The 22,617-nt window shown below is 41.2% G+C and overlaps 1 protein-coding gene across 2 annotated transcripts in view; it reads left to right on the forward strand.

Annotated features, from left to right (window-relative positions):
* ppme1 (protein phosphatase methylesterase 1) overlaps positions 1–14,719 on the forward strand; it is a 33,418-nt gene extending 18,699 nt beyond the window's left edge. The window contains exons 6-14 of one of the 2 annotated variants that reach the window (XM_062047970.1): positions 4,125–4,279; positions 4,365–4,455; positions 4,536–4,601; positions 4,729–4,855; positions 6,478–6,607; positions 6,683–6,727; positions 6,799–6,863; positions 6,950–7,017; positions 12,186–14,136. In XM_062047970.1, coding sequence (XP_061903954.1) covers positions 4,125–4,279; positions 4,365–4,455; positions 4,536–4,601; positions 4,729–4,855; positions 6,478–6,607; positions 6,683–6,727; positions 6,799–6,863; positions 6,950–7,017; positions 12,186–12,189 — 751 coding nt within the window. In that variant the 3' untranslated portion in view covers positions 12,190–14,136. The other variant, XM_062047969.1, reaches the window with a different exon arrangement.
* Positions 14,720–22,617: the final 7,898 nt, after the last annotated feature.

Raw genomic sequence — 22,617 nt, forward strand, 5'->3', positions numbered from 1 at the left:
ACCCCCTTAAACAAATAATTATTTAGCCTAAGCCCCGTTTCGGCCACACTAATTCATCGTTTCAGGTTCCCCTCCTTGGATAATTTTTTACACGGGTAAGTGCGCCGTCTATTTTTTGAATCTCCGGGTCTTAGCTTTGTATGGACTCATTGATCGTTTATAAACTGAGTTCGGAGAGGAAGTGACGCCAGAAAGACCGCGCCACACACAGGAAGTGACGTCAGAAAGAACGTGCCCCAGCCAGCTTCATAATAAAGCGGTTTCGTAACTCGGATCTAAACCACTGGAAATACGGAGGCGAGTCATCCAGACATGCTTGTGTTTCTCCTTCCGTCTGTACAGACACTTGTGGAAATCACACATGAATACCTTAAGAGAACGCGATTGCAGCTATTTCAGATACAACACTTCTAAGACGGCAAGAGAACTTTCGAATGTCCAGGTCAGCTGTGATTCTACTTACTGAAATACTTCGTCCATTTGTCGAAGGAGAGTCAACGAGAATGCGGGCTGCCGTGGATGTGATTTAAAAAAAAAAAAAAGGTAGCGTGTGCTTTGTATTATTTGGCCGTCGAGGGAAGAAAACGGCAAATGCTTTTGGACTGGCATAGCAGACTGTGTCAGTTATTGTCCGCCATGTATGTCGCAGACTCAACGTCCAGGTTCAGAGTATATAAAGTCACCAAAAACGAATGGACAATGAAGGTGAAGGCAAAAGAGTGAGTAGTGTCCTGACCAGATATCTAGATCCCTAGATTAATCGATTGTTCTTTATCACATTGTTCACTTTCACGTGTCCATTAAAGATTTGATTAATTTATGATGACTCAGGTGTGAGTCACTACAATAGGGCCCCACAGCACACTGGATTACAGTTAATTGAAATACCACAACACTGGATATTGTTCAGATAAGTTAAATTTAAGAACTTGCACACAAAGCAACACTGGAGGTGACTAGGACGTGCGTTTTTTTCCGCGCATGCGTACTAGGTCGCGTGGCGCCGGCGGAAGGGGGGATGGCAGTGGTCTTAAACGACCATTGTGTGTGTGTGTGGACAAGGATAAGGTTAGGTGGGATTTACTTAGTGTAGAAGGGGCCTTAGAGAGCTTTGAAGGCTACAACGGTGACTCTCATTAGCCACATCTTCCAAGCCTTTTCATCGTCTCTAAAAAAAAACATGTGTGTTCTCGTCTTTTATAATGATTGTAAACGATAAGCAAAAGTAAAAAAAAAAGTGCAGTCCCCTTAAAAAAAATGTCAGTGAAATAACTGATAGATTGCAATAAAAACTATCATATTTTTTAGCTATGGAAAGTAAAAATGTGACATAAATAAATACATATTTTTACAATTATAAAATCTGTCATGATTAATTATGATTTGAAAAAACACATAAATTGTTATTAAATCAGAATCAGAAATACTTTATTAATCCCAGAGGGGAGATTAAAATGTCACTAATGGACGTTGCACGTGGGCAATGACAGTGATACTTGGACTGGCGTGATTGGGAGGAACGGTCTCCCTGATCTGAATCCTGAGTGGTGGATTGTTATTGGACTTCTGTGCTAGTCACGGACTTGCGATAACAAACACCATGTTCAAGCATAAGGATGCTCATAGGTGTACCTGGTACCAGAGCACCCTAGGCCAAAGATCAATGATCGATTTTGTAATCGTATCAGCTGATCTGAGGCCGTATGTTTTGGACACTCGGGTGAAGAGAGGGGCTGAACTGTCAACTGATCACCATCTGGTGGTGAGTTGGGTTAGATGGCGGGGGAAACCTCTGGACAGACCTGGCAAACCCAAGCGTGTAGTGCGGGTGAACTGGGAACGTTTGGAGGAGTCCTCTGTCCGGAAGGACTTCAACTCCCACCTCCGGCGGGACTTCTCTGCCATCCCTGTGGAGGTTGGGGACATTGAACAGGAATGGGCAATGTTCAAAGCCTCTATTGCTAAAGCTGCAGATGCGAGCTGTGGCCAGAAGGTCTTAGGTGCCTCAAGGGGCGGTAACCCTCGAACACCCTGGTGGACAGTGGTGGTCAGGGAAGCCGTCCGACTGAAGAAGGAGTCCTACCGGGGTATGTTATCCCAGGGGACTCCGGAGGCAGTTGCAAGGTACCGACGGGCCCGAAGGGCAGCGGCCGTGGCTGTGGACGAGGCTAAGCAGAGGGTGTGGGAGCAGTTCGGGGAATCCATGGAGAAGGACTATCGGGCGGCACCAAAGCTGTTCTGGAAGACCATACGGCACCTCAGGAGGGGGAAGCAGGGAACCATCCAAGCTGTGTACGGCAAGGATGGGACTTTGCTGACTTCAAGTGAGGAAGTCGTGGGGCGTTGGAAAGAGCACTTTGAGGAACTCCTGAACCCAAATACATCAGACACACCCTCCCTGATAGGAGCAGGGCCTGAGGATGATGGGGGATCGACGTCGATCTCTCGGAGTGAAGTCACTGAGGTAGTTAGACAACTCCACAGTGGCAAAGCTCCGGGGGTTGACGAGATCCGTCCAGAGATGCTGAAGGCTCTGGGTGTTGATGGGCTGTCTTGGTTGATACGCCTTTTCAACATTGCGTGGAAGTCTGGGACAGTGCCGAGGGAGTGGCAGACTGGGGTGGTGGTTCCCCTTTTCAAAAAGGGGGACCAGAGGGTGTGTGCTAATTACAGGGGTATCACACTACTCAGCCTCCCTGGGAAAGTTTACGCCAAGGTACTGGAAAGGAGGGTCCGGCCGATAGTCGAACCTCAGATTCAAGAGGAGCAATGTGGATTCCGTCCTGGTCGTGGAACAACTGACCAACTCTTTACGCTTGCGGGAATCCTGGAGAGGGCCTGGGAGTATGCCTATCCAGTCTACATGGGTTTTGTGGATTTGGAGAAGGCGTATGACCGCGTCCCTCGGGAGATCTTGTGGGAGGTGCTGAGGGAGTACGGAGTGAGGGGAACCCTGTTGAGGGCCATCCAATCTCTGTACAACCAAAGCGAGAGTTGTGTCCGGGTGCTTGGATGTAAGTCGGATCCGTTTCCAGTGGGGGTTGGTCTCCGCCAGGGCTGCGCTCTGTCACCTATCCTGTTTGTGATTTTCATGGACAGGATTTCTAGGCGGAGTCGTGGCCATGGCGGAGAGGGTATACGTCTCGGGGGGCTAAAGGTTGCGTCACTGCTGTTTGCAGATGATGTGGTCCTGATGGCACCTTCGGTTCGTGACCTTCAGCTCTCACTGGATCGGTTCGCAGCCGAGTGTTCAGCGGCTGGAATGAGGATCAGCATCTCCAAATCTGAGGCCATGGTTCTCAGCAGGAAACCGATGGTTTGTACAGTCCGGGTAGGGGACAGGACTCTGTCCCAGGTGGAGGAGTTTAAGTATCTCGGGGTCTTGTTCACGAGTGAGGGAAAGATGGAGAAGGAAATCAGCCGGAGAATCGGAGCAGCTGGGGCAGTATTGCAGTCTCTCTGCCGCACTGTTGTGACGAAACGGGAGCTGAGCCAGAAGGCAAAGCTCTCGGTCTACCGAGCTATCTACATTCCTACTCTCACCTATGGTCATGAAGTGTGGGTAATGACCGAAAGAATAAGATCGCGGATACAAGCGGCCGAAATGAGTTTCCTCAGAAGGGTGGCTGGCATCTCCCTTAGAGATAGGGTGAGAAGTGCAGTCACCCGAGAGAGACTCGGAGTAGAGCCGCTGCTCCTTCGCTTGGAAAGGAGCCAGCTTAGGTGGTTCGGGCATCTCGTGCGGATGCCTCACGAGCGTCTCCCTAGGGAGGTCCTCGTTGCACGTCCCACTGGGAGGAAGCCCCGCGGCAGGCCAAGGACCAGATGGGGGGATTACATCTCCTCTCTGGCCTGGGAACGCTTCGGGATTCCCCAGGAGGAAGTCGCAAATGTTGCTCTGGAGAGGGAAGTCTGGGGGTCTCTGCTGGAGCTGCTGTCCCCGCGACCCGATTCCGGATAAGCGGTTGAAGATGGATGGATGGATAATGGACGTTTGTCAAACTCCATAAGTGGCAAATGCTGTATAAGAAACTGTTTTCTTGGTTAAAATTATGTTCAGGTCAATACGATACGATGTGTTTGTAGCCTTACAATTAACACAACTCACTATTCTTTTTTTAAAGGGACATTGGTAAAGTGGTAGAGGCTCTCTATGGAGACAACCCACCACCAATCATGATCATTGGGCACAGCATGGGTGGAGCCATAGCGGTTCACACGGCTGCTGCCAATCATATACCATCGCTGCTGGGCCTGTGTGTCATCGATGTTGTTGAGGGTCCGTTTTGATTTTCTAAAATGTACTTTTGTTGATTGTTTTTTCATATCCTATACCTGATACTTGTATGATCATTTACACTCAGGCACAGCAATGGATGCTCTAAACAGTATGCAGAATTTCCTCAGGAGTAGGCCAAAGATGTTTAAATCTCTGGAAAATGCCATCGAGTGGAGGTGAGCTTCAACCTACCTTGCTACTTCAGCACAGTGACTGCCTGCACAGGTTTAACAACATGACCTCTATATCCTCTTAGTGTAAAGAGTGGCCAGATCAGAAACATGGAGTCAGCACGCGTGTCAATGGGAGGCCAAGTGAAAAAGTATGACCTTGCTTGGTGTCTTTGGTTGTGACATGTTGGATGTAGACCAAATACAGTACAGTCAAATTAGGTGCTTAATATATATTTCGGGTTCCTAATACTTTTTTCTACTGTATGACATTGGAAGATGTGAGGAGTCCAGCAGCAGCCCTGGAGTCTCCAACAGCATTGGTGAAGCTTTAATAGAAGAAGAGGAAGATGAAGAAGGCGAAGAAGAGTCCAACAAGAAAAGAATGAAGGAAGACGACCAAGAGGTTCATTGTGCAACACTTCTATACTAACTCATTGGCCACTGTGTTAGACATTTTCAACCCCGCCAGAGGGTTACGTAATCATTGCCGTAGGTTTGTCTGTCTGTCAATTAATTGGCAAAATAACTCCGCATTTTTATGAGACGTTCAGGAAATGTCCAAAGAAGTAAGTTGTTACATTTTTGGGCTGATACAGATAATTCTACTACATTACCCTACAGCAGGGGTGTACAAACTTTTTGACTTTTAGATATATATATATATTAGGGCTGTGAATCTTTGGGTGTCCCACGATTCGATTCAATATCGATTCTTGGGGTCACCATTCGATTCAAAATCGATTTTTTTCGATTCAACGCGATTCTTGATTCAAAAACGATATTTTCCCGATTCAAAACGATTCTCTATTCATTCAATACATAGGATTTCAGCAGAATCTACCCCAGTCTGCTGACATGCAAGCAGAGTAGTAGATTTTTGTAACAAGCTTTTATAATTGTAAAGGACAATGTTTTATCAACTGATTGCAATAATGTAAATTTGTTTTAACTATTAAATGAACCAAAAATATGACTTATTTTATCTTTGTGAAAATATTGGACACAGTGTGTTGTCAAGCTTATGAGATGCGATGCAAGTGTAAGCCACTGTTACCCTATTGTTCATTTATTTTTATTTTTATAAATGTCTAATGATAATGTCAATGAGGGATTTTTAATCACTGCTATGTTGAAATTGTAATTAATATTGATACTGTTGTTGATAATATTCATTTTTGTTTCACTACTTTTGGTTTGTTCTGTGTCGTGTTTGTGTCTCCTCTCAATTGCTCTGTTTATTGCAGTTCTGAGTGTTGCTGGGTCGGGTTTGGTTTTGGAATTGGATTGCATTGTTATGGTATTGCTGTGTATTGTTTTGTTGGATTGATTAATAAAAAAAAAATTTAAAATTAAAAAAATATATAAATACGAATTAAAAAAATTGATTTTTTAAAAATGAGAATCGATTCTGAATCGCACAACGTGAGAATCACGATTCGAATTCAAATAGATTTTTTCATACACATATATATGTATATATGTGTATGTGTATATGTATATATATATATATATATATATATATATATATATATATATATACATACTCATATATATATATATATATATACATATATATACACACATATATGTATGTATATATATATATATATATATATATATATATATATATATATATATATATATATATATATATATATATATATATATATATATATATATATATATATATATATATATATATATATATACAGTATATATACACGTACATACATACACACACACATTTTTGGGCTGATCCGCATCACCATACATATATGTATATATATATATATATACACACATATATGTATGTATATATATACACACACACACACATATTTTTGGGCCGATCCGCATCACCAACTGGATTCAGGGCTTTTTTTTACAATTGGCGGAGTGCTTTTCTAGTTGTATTTGTAAATGTGTTTATAAAAGTATTGTGTACATTTTGTACTTCATGCTGTGGCCTGTAAATGGTATGTGTGGTAGAAATTACTATACATTTAAAACCGTGATTTCTTGCAGACAAAAAAGGAAAGCATCTTCACGTGGCGAGTTGATTTAGCAAAGACAGAAAAGTACTGGGAGGGCTGGTTTAAAGGCTTGTCTGCACTCTTTCTCACCTGCCCTGTGCCAAAGCTGCTCCTGCTCGCAGGTTTGCTCTCTCATCTTGCTAACATTGTCCTCATAGTTCACTTTGTCATAAACTCAACGTTGGTCCCCTGTGCAGGTATGGACCGGCTTGATAAAGACCTTACGATCGGACAGATGCAAGGTAAAGAGCTCATATTATTAATACTTTTCTGCATACAATTTGTTTACATGATGAGCTCACTTTGTCCTCAGGAAAGTTTCAGATGCAGGTCCTCCCTCAGTGTGGTCATGCTGTCCATGAGGACGCACCTGAAAAAGTACATCACAATCACCAACAACTTTATTCACCACATTGAGATGCAACTTTTCGCTTTTATTGGTGTTCTGTGGTTTCCACTCGTAGGTAGCAGATGCTCTAGCAGCATTTATGGTCCGGCACAAGTTCACTGACTTTAAAGAAGGATTCATGTGGTAAGTTAACCATCAAAATATTACGCAGTCTTGCCAACATAGACACTTTTGTGTACTCTTGTCTTCAGTTTTACCCTTGAATAAGCTTGCACAGCTAGTTGTTATTCATGTATGTATTCTGCTCCAGTTTGCTCCTCCCTGCAAACTCTGTTGCACCTAAACTTGCAGATCATTAAGGCTGTGATTGGATGACTTGTAGATAGGGGTGTTGCGATCAGGGTTTTATGCTGATGATTCTGATCATCCATGAGTAAAATCGGCCAATACCGATCACATGTATTAACTGTAATTTTTCCAATTTATTTATGGTGAATGCCATTGACAGTTTAACAATATCAACACAATATTTAAGCAAGTTCCTTATTCTCTTTTATTACATACAAGTGTTTGAGGAAAACAATGTCAATAGTACACTATAACTAAACATAAGCAAAACTGCTGTCTAATACTCATTTAAATTGTTTGTTTTTTGCCCTCAAAGTCCTGTGTCCCAGGAATTATTCCCAGAGTTTGTAAACATGAATAAAAACAACAATAAAATGATTTAAGAAAATACAAATACTGACCTAATCGCTCTCGTATCAGTAATATACTGATAACTTGGTATCGACACCACAAATTTGGACCGATTTTCCCTCTTACTGTTGGTGCTGACATACCAACAGTGTTTATTATCCTCTCTCTAGACACTTATTAATCTACTTGTTCATTTCCTGTTAAAAGCTGCTTACACTCTGCTTTACATTTACACTTCTTAAACTTTAGTAAGTACTTATGTCTTGGTGTTGTTTAAAGCTAGCTTTGCAATTAGCAAGCCTGCTCCTTCAAACTGGCTTGCTCTTGGTGTGTAACATGTTAAACCTCGTCCTCTAGTGATAACACTTGATAATGATACTTAAGATACTAAGAAATGCAGTTTATTGGTCGTAATGAAGTTGATTATTATTAATATGGCGAGCGGCACTACACTGTATGGAAACACATAATTAGCTGCTCGTCGCTTGTCAGCCGGGGGACTAAAAATAAACACAGTGTCAGCCAGAGGGGATCAGTGTTTGTGATCGACATCAAAAGGCTTTAATCTGCAATGACAATCACATATATTTTTTCACAAAAATCAGCCGTTTATCAGTCGGTACATCCCTAAAGTATTTCCTATGTGTACAACTCATTCAAACGGCACCATGTCTAGATTTCATAATAACAATTAGTGTTGTGTAACAGTTCCAGCTTCAATAAAACTCGATCAATCAAAGTTCATTTATATAGCCCTTAATCACAGATGCCTTGAAGGGCCGCACAAATCACAATGGCATCATTCATTGGGGGCAAGCAGAGGATTGTAGGAGGTCTCCATCCAAGTCATAGAGGAGTGGGCCACACTAGATCATTATTTAAAACAGCTAGCACATACTCCAGACTGGTACCTCTCCAGGGATAATCCATTACCACCTGGTAATCTCTTCTTGCAGGAGAGGGGGCAAAAAAGAGAAAGCAGGTCAATTGGTCTAAAACAGAGTTTGGTTAAAAGCTAGAGTATATTGATGAGTTTTAAGATTGGATTTAAATGCTTCACCCGAGGTGGTATCTCTAACTGTTGCCGGTAGGGCATTCCAGAGTACTGGGACCCAAATAGAAAACGCTCTAGAGCAGGGGTGTCAAACTCAAATACAGAGTGGGCCAAAATTTAAAACTGAACAAAGCCGCGGGCCAAGGTTGAACAAATTAACCTTTTAATAGGGACCCAAACAAGTGTTGCATTGAATATTGAGCAAGCAAGGCTTATATAACTTTATAGTGACATGCAAAATCGAGTTTCAAATAATAATAATAATAATTAAAAAATATCAATGGCATATCAAATACAATTTAAATTCAAATGTAATGCCTCTTTTCTATTTGCAGCCTTCTGAGGTAAATATCAACATTAACTTTTTCCACAGGCTAATAAATTAGAAAATAAAATAACAATGAATAAACCAACCATTCAGGACTTTAAACTGCTCAGTTTGCAACACACTGATCTAATCTGATGTGCCCAAGCCAGATACCTGCCATCTTTTCTTGAATGCTAGTTCATTAATGTCGGGGCTCAGGCTTTGAGCTGAGGCAACCTTCTTTATCGAACGATGTTGTCCTCCTAGTGTTGTCGTTCGCGAACGATTCGTTCGAAAGAACGAATCTTTTGAGTGAACCTACTGAACCGAATCACTTCATGAACTGATTCGTTCCTTTCTCAGTTCAGTTGAGCTCCGCCGCGACCATGCCGGTATGAGTGGAACTGGCACATTCTGTGACTCACTGAACCCTTGACGTCGGCGAACGACACAGCCAATGAGAGGGCGGGGGGGAGGGACTGAGCGAACGATTCGTTCACCGCGGATTAACGACATGAATCATTTAGTGAACGACAACGCTCTCGCTCTCTGCTCTGCGGGGGCGGGGGGTAAAGTGTAGGGCAGGCTGTTTTGAGAAGATTTAAAATAAAAATAATAACTAATGTATGTACACATACATAGGCTATTATTTACACAGTTATTGTAACAAAAATAAATTTCTCCTTGGGGATCAATTCTGATTCATATTATTATTATTATTATTATTATTATCCATTCTACTGCAACTGTTGTTGTTGATGTTGTTTAGTAGCTATCATCATCATTATAATAATGCTGATTTGCAATTGAACTGTACTGCTGCTGCAGAAGTGATTTGGTTCACGTACTGTACTGCGGCCACAGTGTGGCGCTGTGTCAGTCACTGATTCTAGTGATTCAGTACAGTCAAAAGAACTGCAGAAGTGATTCGGTTCACGTACTGAACTGCGGCCACAGTGTGGTGCTGTGTCAGTCACTGATTCTAGTGATTCAGTACAGTCAAAAGAACTGCCGATCCCATGAAAACAAACACACGTCCCCATTATCTCAACACATAAAGTTATGAGAGTAGACTACTAGTCTACTAGCAGTCTACTGGCGGGGGGTAAAGTGTAGGGCAGGCTGTTTTGAGAAGATTTAAAATAAAAATAATAACTAATGTATGTACACATACATAGGCTATTATTTACACAGTTATTGTAACAAAAATAAATTTCTCCTTGGGGATCAATTCTGATTCATATTATTATTATTATTATCCCTTCTACTGCAACTGTTGTTGTTGTTAGATTAACGCGAGTCTCTACGCAGTGCGTGGGGAGTCGCGTTCACCCTATTTGCTGCTTCTCCCGCGAATGTCTGCACTGTACTGTACTACGTACTGTACTAAGGGGCGCCCCCTTAGTGTTGTGTCGTTTGCGAACGTGATTCAGGGAGGGGCGGTAGTGTTGTGTGGGCGCCTATTTGCTGCTTCTCCCGCGAATGACTACACTGTACTGTACTACGCACTACACATTTTATGTAATTGGGCAAGCACTCGTTGGACCAAACGAAAAGGAGTCTAGGAATTCTCGAGAGGGGCACTGAAATTTGGGAGTCTCCCTGGAGGTTTGGCAAGTATGAGAATTAGCGGTGCACCGCAGCTGTATATAATCGGCGGACCAGCTCTAGTGTTAATTTGATATCACCTCACGTGCCAAGTGAAATTACACGGCGGGCCAGATTTGGCCTGCGGGCCAGAGTTTGACACCCATGCTCTAGAGCCTGCAGAACTTTTTGTGGGCTCTGGGAATTACTAATAAGCCGGCGTTTTTGGAACATAGGTTTCTGGACGGAGTATAGGGTACAAAACAATCAGCAAGGTAAGATGGTGCTCGTAATAAAACCTTAAAATCGCATCGTAAATGTACCAGGAGCCAGCGCAGGTGGGCCAATAGAGGCCAAATATGATCAAACTTTCTTGTCTTAGTCAAATGTCTAGCAGCCACATGTTTTACCAGCTGTAATCTATTAATGCTACACATAGGGAGACCCACAAATGATACATGCAATAATCAAGATGAGAAAGTGGTACGTGGGCTCCATCTAGTGGTACGCCAAAGAATCAATCAATTAAATATAGGGATGTTCTGATGCCAATACGGCACTTTTTAGAGGTATAGATATCGGAGAGTACTTCTAACTTAAATTCTGATACAATACTAATTTATTTTGTAAGAAACCTCAGGTGTACGACCTAAAGAACGCACACAGGCCAATAAGTCTGTTAGCCTGCTAATGTTGCGACGCAGAAATGACTTCTTCTTTGCCTCTTTTCCCCAAAAATGGAAGACAAATGCACCAATGTAGGAGTGCGCTACCAAAGCATGACGGCGTGACGGCGGTGTGGCAATATTACAAACTCCAGCAGCCAGCAAGTTGCACGGCAACATACAAACTTTGCAATATCTTGAGGGGTGCGATACATGTAAGATGTTTCAATACAAACAATTTAATGAAGCACTTGAAAGCCTGCCATGCAGACACACACAATGAAGTTACCGCGGCCAAAGCTAATGAGGTGGGACAAAAACAACAAAACCTGACAGATTCATTCCAGTGTAAAGAAGAGTTCACCAGAATCCAAGCATGGTTTCGGCATTTGCGGTAAACTAAGGAATTCATAGTATTGCATGATAAACCGCTCTGTCGTGAAGAATGTGTGATTTTGTCGCTTGCCTGGTCGTAAAACATTAGCGAAACAGCTCTTCCTGATCTGTATAAGACTGTTAGCGAACTCATCTCCACAAAATTACAAGGCACGGACTGTCAGCTTTACATAAGATACTTGGAGCAGTGATGTCACATCATTATTATTAGCACATTGGGTCATTGGTCTTGCATTTTTACATCATTTCTATTTAGGAAATTCCTCCTAAAGCATCTTAAAAATGGTAAAGTCTCTTCTAACTTCAGAGGGCACTGCCCCCTTAAGCCCCAAAAGGGCCCCTTTGACCTCCAGCTGATATTTTTCAATTCCTCTATTTCTTTTTTTTTCATCTCGGTGGGATCCCTGAAATTAGTTTTAGCTAAGGTAAGAGTGTGTTAATGGGTTATTAAACTATCAATCCATTCTTCAAACCTCTAGTTTAGTCACACATCATTTGCGTTCCTTCTTTCTATATGATTGTTTAAGAGCTCTAGTTTCTTCAGTAAAGTTAAAAGTACCAATGATTATTGAATTTCACCACACCAGGTGTGGTGAAATTTGCCCTCTGCATTTGACCCATCCCTTTGTTCACCCCCTGGGAGGTGAGGGGAGCAGTGGGCAGCAGCGGTGCCGTGCCCGGGAATCATTTTTGGTGATTTAACCCCCAATTCCAACCCTTGATGCTGAGTGCCAAGCAGGGAGGTAATAGGTCCCATTTTTATAGTCTTTGGTATGACTCGGCCAGGGTTTGAACTCACAACCTACCGATCTCAGGGCGGACATTCTAACCACTAGGCCACTGAGTAGGTAAACCAAGGTGTTATGTCTCCTGGGAGCCTCTATAGTTTTAATGGTGCTATACCATCAATGGCGTTGCGCAAGGCATTATTTAAGTTGTTACTGAGGCTACCAATAGAGCCTGCATAATTTGGGAACGGTGCCATTACGGAGGGCAATAGGCCAGAGGGAGTTGTAGTTGAAGCATCATTAGTGTTTGGGCTGCTAAAGCATTTGTAATTTACAATTTGTGGTGGTACCCCTGAGAAGGACTAAATTTATCATATTACCATTGCGATGCGTAGGTTCATATATTATTTTTGTAAGATCACAACTGTTGAATATAGTTAGGAGCGCCACGATCGGACGTTTTTACGGGGTATTTATGTGGATAATAAAATCACCCATGATAAATTATATTATCCGCATAAGTCACTAGGTCAGCAAAAAATTTAGAGAATTCGTTGACAAAGTCTGAATAATGTCCAGTGCCAGGTGGAGCGGTAAAAGTGCAATCGACCTCATAGTAAGAACCTGAAATGATTTATATTAATTACTTAGGTTAGGGGTAAGGTTAAGGTTTACATCAGAGATTAGGGCGACTACACCCATTTAATGTGAACTCCTTTAGTTAAAAGGTAAATTGGTTATACTTCTATAGCGCTTTTCTACCTTCAAGGTACTCAAAGCACTTTGACACCATTTCCACATTCACACACTAACCACTACCCATCAGGAGCAAGGGTGAAGTGTCTTGCTCAAGGACACAACGGACGTGACTAGGATGGCGGAAGCCGGGGATCGAAGCAGGAACCCTCAGGTTGGTGGCACAGCCCCCCCACCAACCGAGCCAAGCCGTCCCCTATTTAGGAGGAGATGCCTCTTTAAACAGATACAATTATTAATAAGACCAATAACACTAAGATTGTAGTCTCTAAAGATCTTATTTAGTCATAACGCTTTGATCTCACATTTAAAAACCCCATTTTATAGGTAGTTGGCTGTTTGGAGACATTTTTATTAACGGTATCCGTAGTAGTAATATTATTGAGATTACGCCTATCTCGCGCAGCGTTTCTCTAGTAACTTCGAGCACATCTAGAAATTAATACGGTTGGAATTAATTGGAAAAATTATTTGCCAGGTGCTGCGGTTGATTTGTTACAACATAATTTGCCACATCAGTAAATTGCATATCCACCTCTGGGACAGTCTCTGGAGAAAAAACACTATGTGAGTTATGTATTATTCTACGAGAAATGATGTGTGCAGGAACTTTCCAGCCTGGCGTTGGTTCGTTGTAGCTTAACTGACTTCACCCGGGCTAACAGGCTCTCTGGTCGCCTGTTCAAGTGTAGGTACAGTAGTCAAATGAGACCCAAACAGTAATCTATGTTTCCAGCAGAAGGTTAGCGCCAATTATCAATAAAGTTGTACCCCTGTTCTCTTCAAAAAACTAGCCACTCCCCTTCTCTCTTTAATTACCATTTTGACTTGCGACGATGGAAGCTAGCAAGCTAAATAGTCAACGAGAGTTTAACCCTGACAAAGAGCTATACAAGCAGGGGTGTCCAAAGTGTGTATTCATAAGCTTTCTTCAAGGTTGGCAGGTCTTACTGTTGTAGGAAATAAACACAGGCACAAAATAATAATCATCGTTTAATACAAGAGAATTGTATTCACATATGTCAAATAAATACAATTGCTGTGTCTTTTTAAAATCTAAGAATATAGATATATTATGTAAAATGTTATGTCTGATCTGTCTTATCTCTTCCACAGCTAATTTGTCATAGAAGAAATATTTGAAGATTCATCAACATCATTGGACACAACGGCACATACATGAAATATATTTTTGAAAAAGATCAACATATTATTTGCACGTTATGTAGATACTTTGCCTTTCAGCTTTGCCTTATTGGTAAAACTAGATTGTTTGTATTCCTTTGTTTACACTATTTTTTAATTAAAGCTATACTTATTTTTATGTTGTAGTTTGGGTCACGTTTAAATTATATGATTAAAGATGGACTGGAAACATGTCAACCATGTCTTTGTATTTTTAAATGTTCTGTTCCATAGTGTTGCAAGATCAAAATGGATGATGGTTTACTTTGCCCTGTAACTGAATGATCTCTTTTGAAATAAATATTTTAGCCAAAACCTCAATTACAAAATGTATTTATTATGTTGGATAACTTAAGGACACCACAAAAATGTAGTCCAGCTTGTGTTTTTCTCTGCTTAGGTTAAATACAATAATTTCTGTTTATTGTGCACTGTAATATACAGTTACAGTTTAATTTGTGTTTGAATTATTGCTGAAATATAAGATCTGCAAAAAAACTAGTTGAACTTTTTTTTACATGTATTTCCTGAAATAAAATGCTTCAAATTAAAAACAAGTTGGTTTTATCAGTGTTTGTAGTTTCCTGGCAAAGGTTAGGCATAGTTCAAATAGGACTGGAAAGTGTCGCATTGTCTGTGTATACATTGCAAAAGTAAGGCAATGAGCAATATAAAAGTTATCTAAAACAGATACCATTGCACAACTGAATGTATTCAAAATAATATAATACAATGCAGTGGGTAAACAAAATAAGTTTCAAATCTCTTGACAAAGCTGACATGTTTTCCTTCATGTGATTGATTTCCAGGGAATTAAGTTGCATGGAAAGTTTTAATTGTCCCTCTGCAGAATACCACATATATAATGATGCAATACAAACATGTGAATTATTGATGACCTGTAATAATGGCTCCCTAAAGAGATGTCAGCTTGTAAACAGAGTTGTAAACAGAACATAAACTCAGGCCATGGAGATCATTGTCTAAGAAAAAAGCCTAAAAAATAAGGAATGATGTAATGTTGTGTTACATTAAATGTTTCTTGTGATGCCATTGACACAAAAAACACCTTCACAAGTCATAATTTATTGGATTGGATTGGTTGAATTTTAGACAATTAAGAAATCAATTTACTTCTCTCCTTCGGAAAGTCAAATCAGAATTTTTTTTCTCCACAACAACAGAAAACCTCAAACACCCAAAGAAGTTTTGGAAAATCATCAGATCTGCTGTAATTCAGTCAATCTCCCACCTAGTATACTTGTTGATGGTGTCAGAGTAAGTGACAGAAGAGAAATGGGTAGTCATTTTAATAATCATTTTATTTCCTCTGGTTTTCTCTACAATTCTGACAACTCTACTGAAGTTCCGCCAACTCCGGAAAGAACCGTTGAAAATACCCAGGTTTTTAACTTTACACCCTTTACCACAACAGAGGTCATGAGGGCTCTAAAGCAACTTAAACCTAGAAAGCCAGCTGGCTCAGATAAGTTGGAGCCGCTCTTTTTAAAGTTGGCAGCTGAAATTATAGCTGAACCACTGACTCACATTTTTAACCTTACTCTAATTTCAAATGAAATCCCTTTGGATTGGAAATCTGCCCTTGTAATCCCCTATTAAAAGGAGGTGACCCTAGTAATCTAAATAATTACAGACCGATCTCTAAACTCTCTGTTCTGGCAAAAGTGCTTGAATCCCTTATCAGTGAACAGATAAAAGACTTTTTGGACACCAACTTTATTCTGTCACCATTTCAGTCAGGTTTTCGCAGAAATCACAGTACTGTTACTGCTGCTATGAAGTTTATAAATGATGTAACTGAAGCTCTTGACAAGAAGCAGTGCTGTCTGTCCCTCTTTATTGACTTTTCAAAGGCATTTGATACTGTTGATCATGTCATTTTAATCAAACGTCTTTCAGCTATTGGTTTTTCTCAGCAAGCAGTTGGATGGTTTGCAAATTACCTCACAAGTAGAACTCAGGCTGTTCAGATAGAAGGTTCCTCCTCGGACGTACTGCAAGTGAAAAAGGGTGTCCCTCAAGGTTCTGTGTTGGGCCCATTATTATTCACTATTTACATAAATAATCTTGGACGGAATATTCCGAACTCAACTTTCCATTTCTATGCTGATGATAGTGTCATACTGTACAGCACCCACTCCTGCTGAGGCCTTTAAATATCTACAATATGCATTTGACAGAGTACAAGAACAACTTTGCTATCTTCAACTGGTTTTAATTGCAGAGAAAACAAAGTGTATGTTCTTTACCACATCAAAAACTGTAAGATCAGCACTGTGTGAGAACATTTTAACAAGAAATGGGCAACAAATTATGTTAGTATGTGCTTTTAAATATTTAGGATTTTTAATTGATGACCAGTTTTAAGGAGCACATTCAGTATGTTGTAAAAAAAACTGAAACTTTTACTGGGATTTTATTATAGAAACAAGTCTTGCTTTTCTTTTACTGTGAAACAGAAATTGGTGGAAACAACCTTCTTACCTGTTATTGACTATGGAGATGTGTTGTACATGAATGCTACTGCTGGTTGTCTCCACAAGCTGGATAGTGTGTACCACGGTGCACTGAGATTTATCACCAACTGCGCTCCCCTTACTCACCATTGCATATTATACTCAATGGTTAACTGGACATCTTTATGTGCTCGACGCCTCAATCATTGGTATGTTTTCATCTACAAAACCATTCTGGGTATCACTCCATCTTATCTGTCTTGTCTTTTAACAAAGAAACAAGGAAGTCACAATCTTCGTTCAACGAATGTTCTGCAATTTGTCGTCCCCAAAGTAAGAACTGAACTGGGCAAGAAAGCATTTAGGTTTTCAGCAGCGAAGGCTTGGAATAACCTACAATCGAATATTAAACTTCAAACCCTTGTTACGTTGAATGAGTTTAAAGCTTCTGTGAAAGGACTGCAGTCTACCTTGTCTGTATGCACATGTGTTATGTGAGCAAGTTTTAATGTCGTAAATGTGATGTTTTATGTATTTGTTTACTGTTTTTAATGTAACCTTGCTGCTGCCCTCTTGGCCAGGTCTCCCTTGGAAAATAGATCTTTGATCTCAATGGGATTTTACCTGGTTAAATAAAGGCTAATAAATAAAATAAATAATAATAAATAAATAAATAATTTACAGTAAGAAATGTAACGTTGGTAACTAGAACTTGTAAACAAAACACTGCCTGACAGATACTCTCAGTAACTGAAAAGGTAAACTCCAGGTTATTCATATGCTTCAGTTACGTCATTAAGGGTTATGTATTTGTAATACTGCAAACAGAAAAAAAATAATCCCCAAATCAATCCATTCTTCCAGGGGGGATTCTAGTGTCCTGCATTTTTTCATTAGTTTTTAACACATTAATGCAGGTTAATCTATCATTAATCTGAAGTCCGGATTTCCCTACTGAGACTGCGAGCCAGACCCACGTAAGGGGAAGAAAAGAGATATGTGAATACACCTCCACTGTGTTTTCTAGTTAAATACACCACATGAGTTGGTGTATCCCCCCAACTCTATTAAACCTCAGAGTTTGACCCAAAATGTTTAACCATATTTAATTGAGATTCCTCTAACAGCTCAATACGCTGAACAAAACACTCACGGTCACTTAAGTGTTTGGCTGAATATCCACAAAATTTAGTACACTTTTTTTTTTTTTTGAGCAAGATTGGTTGATAAACCTGGCCACCGTTTGCTAAAAGTCTAAAATAATTCATGTAACATGTGTCTAATGATTATAAAACTGAGGCTATCTTTATTACTTTTCTGCTAAGATGGTTTCCAATGCATATTGAACTCAACACATACGGAGCGCCACAATTACTGTTAGCACTGGATTACGTGTTATCTCTGAACTTTACAGGGGGAAAAAATGTCCAAAAAGGCGTGGTTGGATATGTTGATGTTAATGAACCCAATCTCATTATTGGGATGAACTCAAAAGACAAATGAGGTCTAACATCAGAGACTTCTGATGTCACAAATGGTGGAGGAAAAAAGGGTTCTTTCTATTTCACTTCCTGAAAGTGTAATTACTGGCGGCGACATTAGGTGATTGTCATGGGCCCCAAAAAAAAGTCAAATATCACTAAGGCCCAAATCGCTAGAAGTTCTCATTAGCAACTTTGTAAATCCCAGTGATGTCTGGTCAGGTAAAGGCTATAGTGTGCATGGCGAGCTAGTACTGTGTACACTGGCGCATCAGCAAAGGAATATTAATTATATGTGCTGGTTGACCTATGACTTCACACCAGCTCCTGCAGCTCCTTACAAGTCAACAGCCCAGTTTTTGTTGTACCTGATGTCCGCTGTAATATTGCTACATATTGGAAATATTATGTCTCAAATGTCTTTGCTCTGAGAACAATGACACTACCAAGAAGGTTTTGGAATTGCTGAATGCGGGATAGAAGCAAATAATGGCACATTGTTGGCTCTGGGAGCCCCAACCTACAGACGGTACAAAAACTAATAATCCATACGTAGACAGATTGATAGCGAGTGCCCGTCTCAAAAGACACTTGGAAAAGTTTGACGGGACTTTCTACACCGATGGTTCAGCCACCGACAGGACAAAGAATGGAAGCAGTGCAATTGTCACCACAGGATACCCGGAGTCCCCCAGCATCACCGAGACAATCGTGGTGCCAGCGAGCCGATGGTGTTCCACCAACCAAGCAGAAATGAGGGCTATGGTGACATCCCTGTGCTTTCTGACCGATACAGAGGAAGGAAAGAGAGACCAAATTGTATCTGATAGCCAATCAGTCCTCAAGAGGCTGAAGTCACTCCACCCGTCCAGTCCCCTCAACAACGATGACTAAGCAGAGGCGCTGGAACTCCATGCATCGTACTGGTGGCACCACAAACCCACCTTCATGTGGTGCCCTTGCTACTCTGGGGTGGTCGGCAACGAGGCCGCTAAGCTCGGGGCAACCTGCGACCCTTCAGCAAGGCAAGAGTGAGGTTGATGTACAGTATGGAGAACAGATGTAAAGAGAATGACCTGACAAGAAGTGAGCAAGTTACAGAGTCACATGCGTAGTGGCCATCCCCTCAACCTGAAATACTGGCTCGAGAAGATCGGCAGAGTGGTGCACAGCACCTGCAGAAAGAGCAGCTTAAGCGAATAAACCACAGAACCCGTGCTCCTTGAGTTCCTCTGCATCCACCATAGACCAAAGACTCACACTTTTGCAGCAGATTCTTAAAAACACTAGAGGGCTATTAAAGGCCTACTGAAACCCACTACTACCAACCACGCAGTCTGATAGTTTATATATCAATGATGAAATCTTAACATTGCAACACATGCCAATACGGCCGGGTTAACTTATAAAGTGCAATTTTAAATTTCCCGCGAAACTTCCGGTTGAAAACGTCTATGTATGATGACGTATGCGTGTGACGTCAATGGTTGAAACGGAAGTATTCGGACACATTGTATCTTAATACAAACAGCTCTGTTTTCATCGCAAAATTCCACAGTATTCTGGACATCTGTGTTGGTGAATCTTTTGCAATTTGTTTAATGAACAATGGAGAAAGCTGTAGGTGGGATCGGTGTATTAGCGATTGGCTGCAGCAACACAACCAGGAGGACTTTGAGGATAGCAGACGCGCTATCCGACGCTAGCCGCCGACCGCATCGATGATCGGGTGAAGTCCTTCGTCGCGCCATCAATCGCTGGAACGCAGGTGAGCACGGGTGTTGATGAGCAGATGAGGGCTGGCGTAGGTGGAGAGATAATGTTTTTATCATAGCTCTGACGAGGTCCCGTAGCTAAGTTAGCTTCAATGGCGTCGTTAGCAACAGCATTGCTAGGCTTCGACAGGCGGCACAGCATTAACCGTGTGGTTACAGGTCCAGTGTTTGGTTCGGTGTCTCCTGATAGTAGTATTGTTGATCTGCTGTCTATCCTTCCAGTCAGGGGCTTATTTCTTTTGTTTCTATCTGCATTTAAGCAAGATGTTATCACGTTAGCTCCGTAGCTAAAGTGCTTCACCGATGTATTGTCGTGGAGATAAAAGTCACTGTGAATGTCCATTTCGCGTTCTCGACTCTCATTTTCAAGAGGATATAGTATCAGAGGTGGTTTAAAATACAAATCCGTGATCCACAATAGAAAAAGGAGAGAGTGTGGAATCCAATGAGCCCTTGTACTTAAGTTACGGTCAGAGCGAAAAAAGATATGTCCTGCACTGCACTCTTGTCCTTCACTCTTACGTTCCTCATCCACAAATCTTTCATCCTGGCTCAAATTAATGGGGTAATCGTCGCTTTCTCGGTCCGAATCGCTCTCGCTGCTGGTGTAAACAATGGGGAAATGTGAGGAGCCTTTCAACCTGTGACGTCATGCTACTTCCGGTAAAGGCAAGGCTTTTTTTTATCAGCGACCAAAAGTTGCGAACTTTATCGTCGATGTTCTCTACTAAATCCTTTCAGCAAAAATATGGCAATATCGCGAAATGATCAAGTATGACACATAGAATGGACCTGCTATCCCCGTTTAAATAAGAACATTTCATTTCAGTGAAATGAAAATTTTAAATTTTCATTTCAGTTGGCCTTTAAAGGCCTACTGAAATGACATGTTTTTATTCAAACGGGGATAGCAGATCCATTCTATGTGTCATACTTGATCATTTCGCGATATTGCCATATTTTTGCTGAAAGGATTTAGTAGAGAACATCAACGATAAAGTTTGCTATTTTGGTCGCTGATAAAAAAGCCTTGCCTGTACCGGAAGTAGCATGACGTCACAGGTTGTGGAGCGCCTCACATCTGCACATTGTTTACAATCATTCCCACCAGCAACGAGAGCGATTCGGACTGAGAAAGTGACGATTACCCCATTAATTTGAGCGAGGATGAAAAATTTGTGGATGAGGAAAGTGACAGTAAAGGATTAGAGTACAGTGCAGGACGCCAGGATGTATCTTTTTTCACCCTGACCGTAACTTAGGTACAAGGGCTCATTGGATTCCACACTTTCTCCTTTTTCTATTGTGGATCACGGATTTGTATTTTAAACCACCTCAGATACTACAAACCCCGTTTCCATATGAGTTGGGAAATTGTGTTAGATGTAAATATAAACGGAATACAATGATTTGCAAATTCTTTTCAACCCATATTCAATTGAATGCACTACAAAGACAAGATATTTGATGTTCAAACTCACAAACTTAATTTTTTTTTGCAAATAATAATTAACTTAGAATTTCATGGCTGCAACACTTGCCAAAGTAGTTTGGAAAGGGTATGTTCACCACTGTGTTACATGGCCTTTCCTTTTAACAACACTCAGTAAACGTTTGGGAACTGAGGAGACACATTTTTTAAGCTTCTCAGGTGGAATTCTTTCCCATTCTTGCTTGATGTACAGCTTAAGTTGTTCAACAGTCCGGGGGTCTCCGTTGTGGTATTTTAGGCTTCATAATGCACCACACATTTTCAATGGGAGACAGGTCTGGACTACAGGCAGGCCAGTCTAGTACCCGCACTCTTTTACTATGAAGCCACGTTGATGTAACACGTGGCTTGGCATTGTCTTGCTGAAATAAGCAGGGGCGTCCATGGTAACGTTGCTTGGATGGCAACATTTGTTGCTCCAAAACCTGTATGTACCTTTCAGCATTAATGGCGCCTTCACAGATGTGTAAGTTACCCATGTCTTGGGCACTAATACACCCCCATACCATCACAGATGCTGGCTTTTCAACTTTGCGCCTAGAACAGTCCGCATGGTTCTTTTCCTCTTTGGTCCGGAGGACACGCCGTCCACAGTTTCCAAAAACAATTTGAAATGTGGACTCGTCAGACCACAGAACACTTTTCCACTTTGTATCAGTCCATCTTAGATGAGCTCAGGCCCAGCGAAGCCGACGGCGTTTCTGGGTGTTGTTGATAAACGGTTTTCGCCTTGCATAGGAGAGTTTTAACTTGCACTTACAGATGTAGCGACCAACTGTAGCTACTGACAGTGGGTTTCTGAAGTGTTCCTGAGCCCATGTGGTGATATCCTTTACACACTGATGTCGCTTGTTGATGCAGTACAGCCTGAGGGATCGAAGGTCACAGGCTTAGCTGCTTACGTGCAGTGATTTCTCCAGATTCTCTGAACCCTTTGATGATATTATGGACCATAGATGGTGAAATCCCTAAATTCCTTGCAATAGCTGGTTGAGAAAGGTTTTTCTTTACTGTTCAACAATTTGCTCACGCATTTGTTGACAAAGATGTGACCCTCGCCCCATCCTTGTTTGTGAATGACTGAGCATTTCATGGAATCTACTTTTATACGCAATCATGGCACCCACCTGTTCCCAATTTGCCTGTTCACCTGTGGGATGTTCCAAATAAGTGTTTGATGA

This window comes from Entelurus aequoreus, linkage group LG05 (assembly GCF_033978785.1).
Source record: "Entelurus aequoreus isolate RoL-2023_Sb linkage group LG05, RoL_Eaeq_v1.1, whole genome shotgun sequence".
In the NCBI taxonomy this organism is placed as follows: Eukaryota; Metazoa; Chordata; class Actinopteri; order Syngnathiformes; family Syngnathidae; genus Entelurus; species Entelurus aequoreus.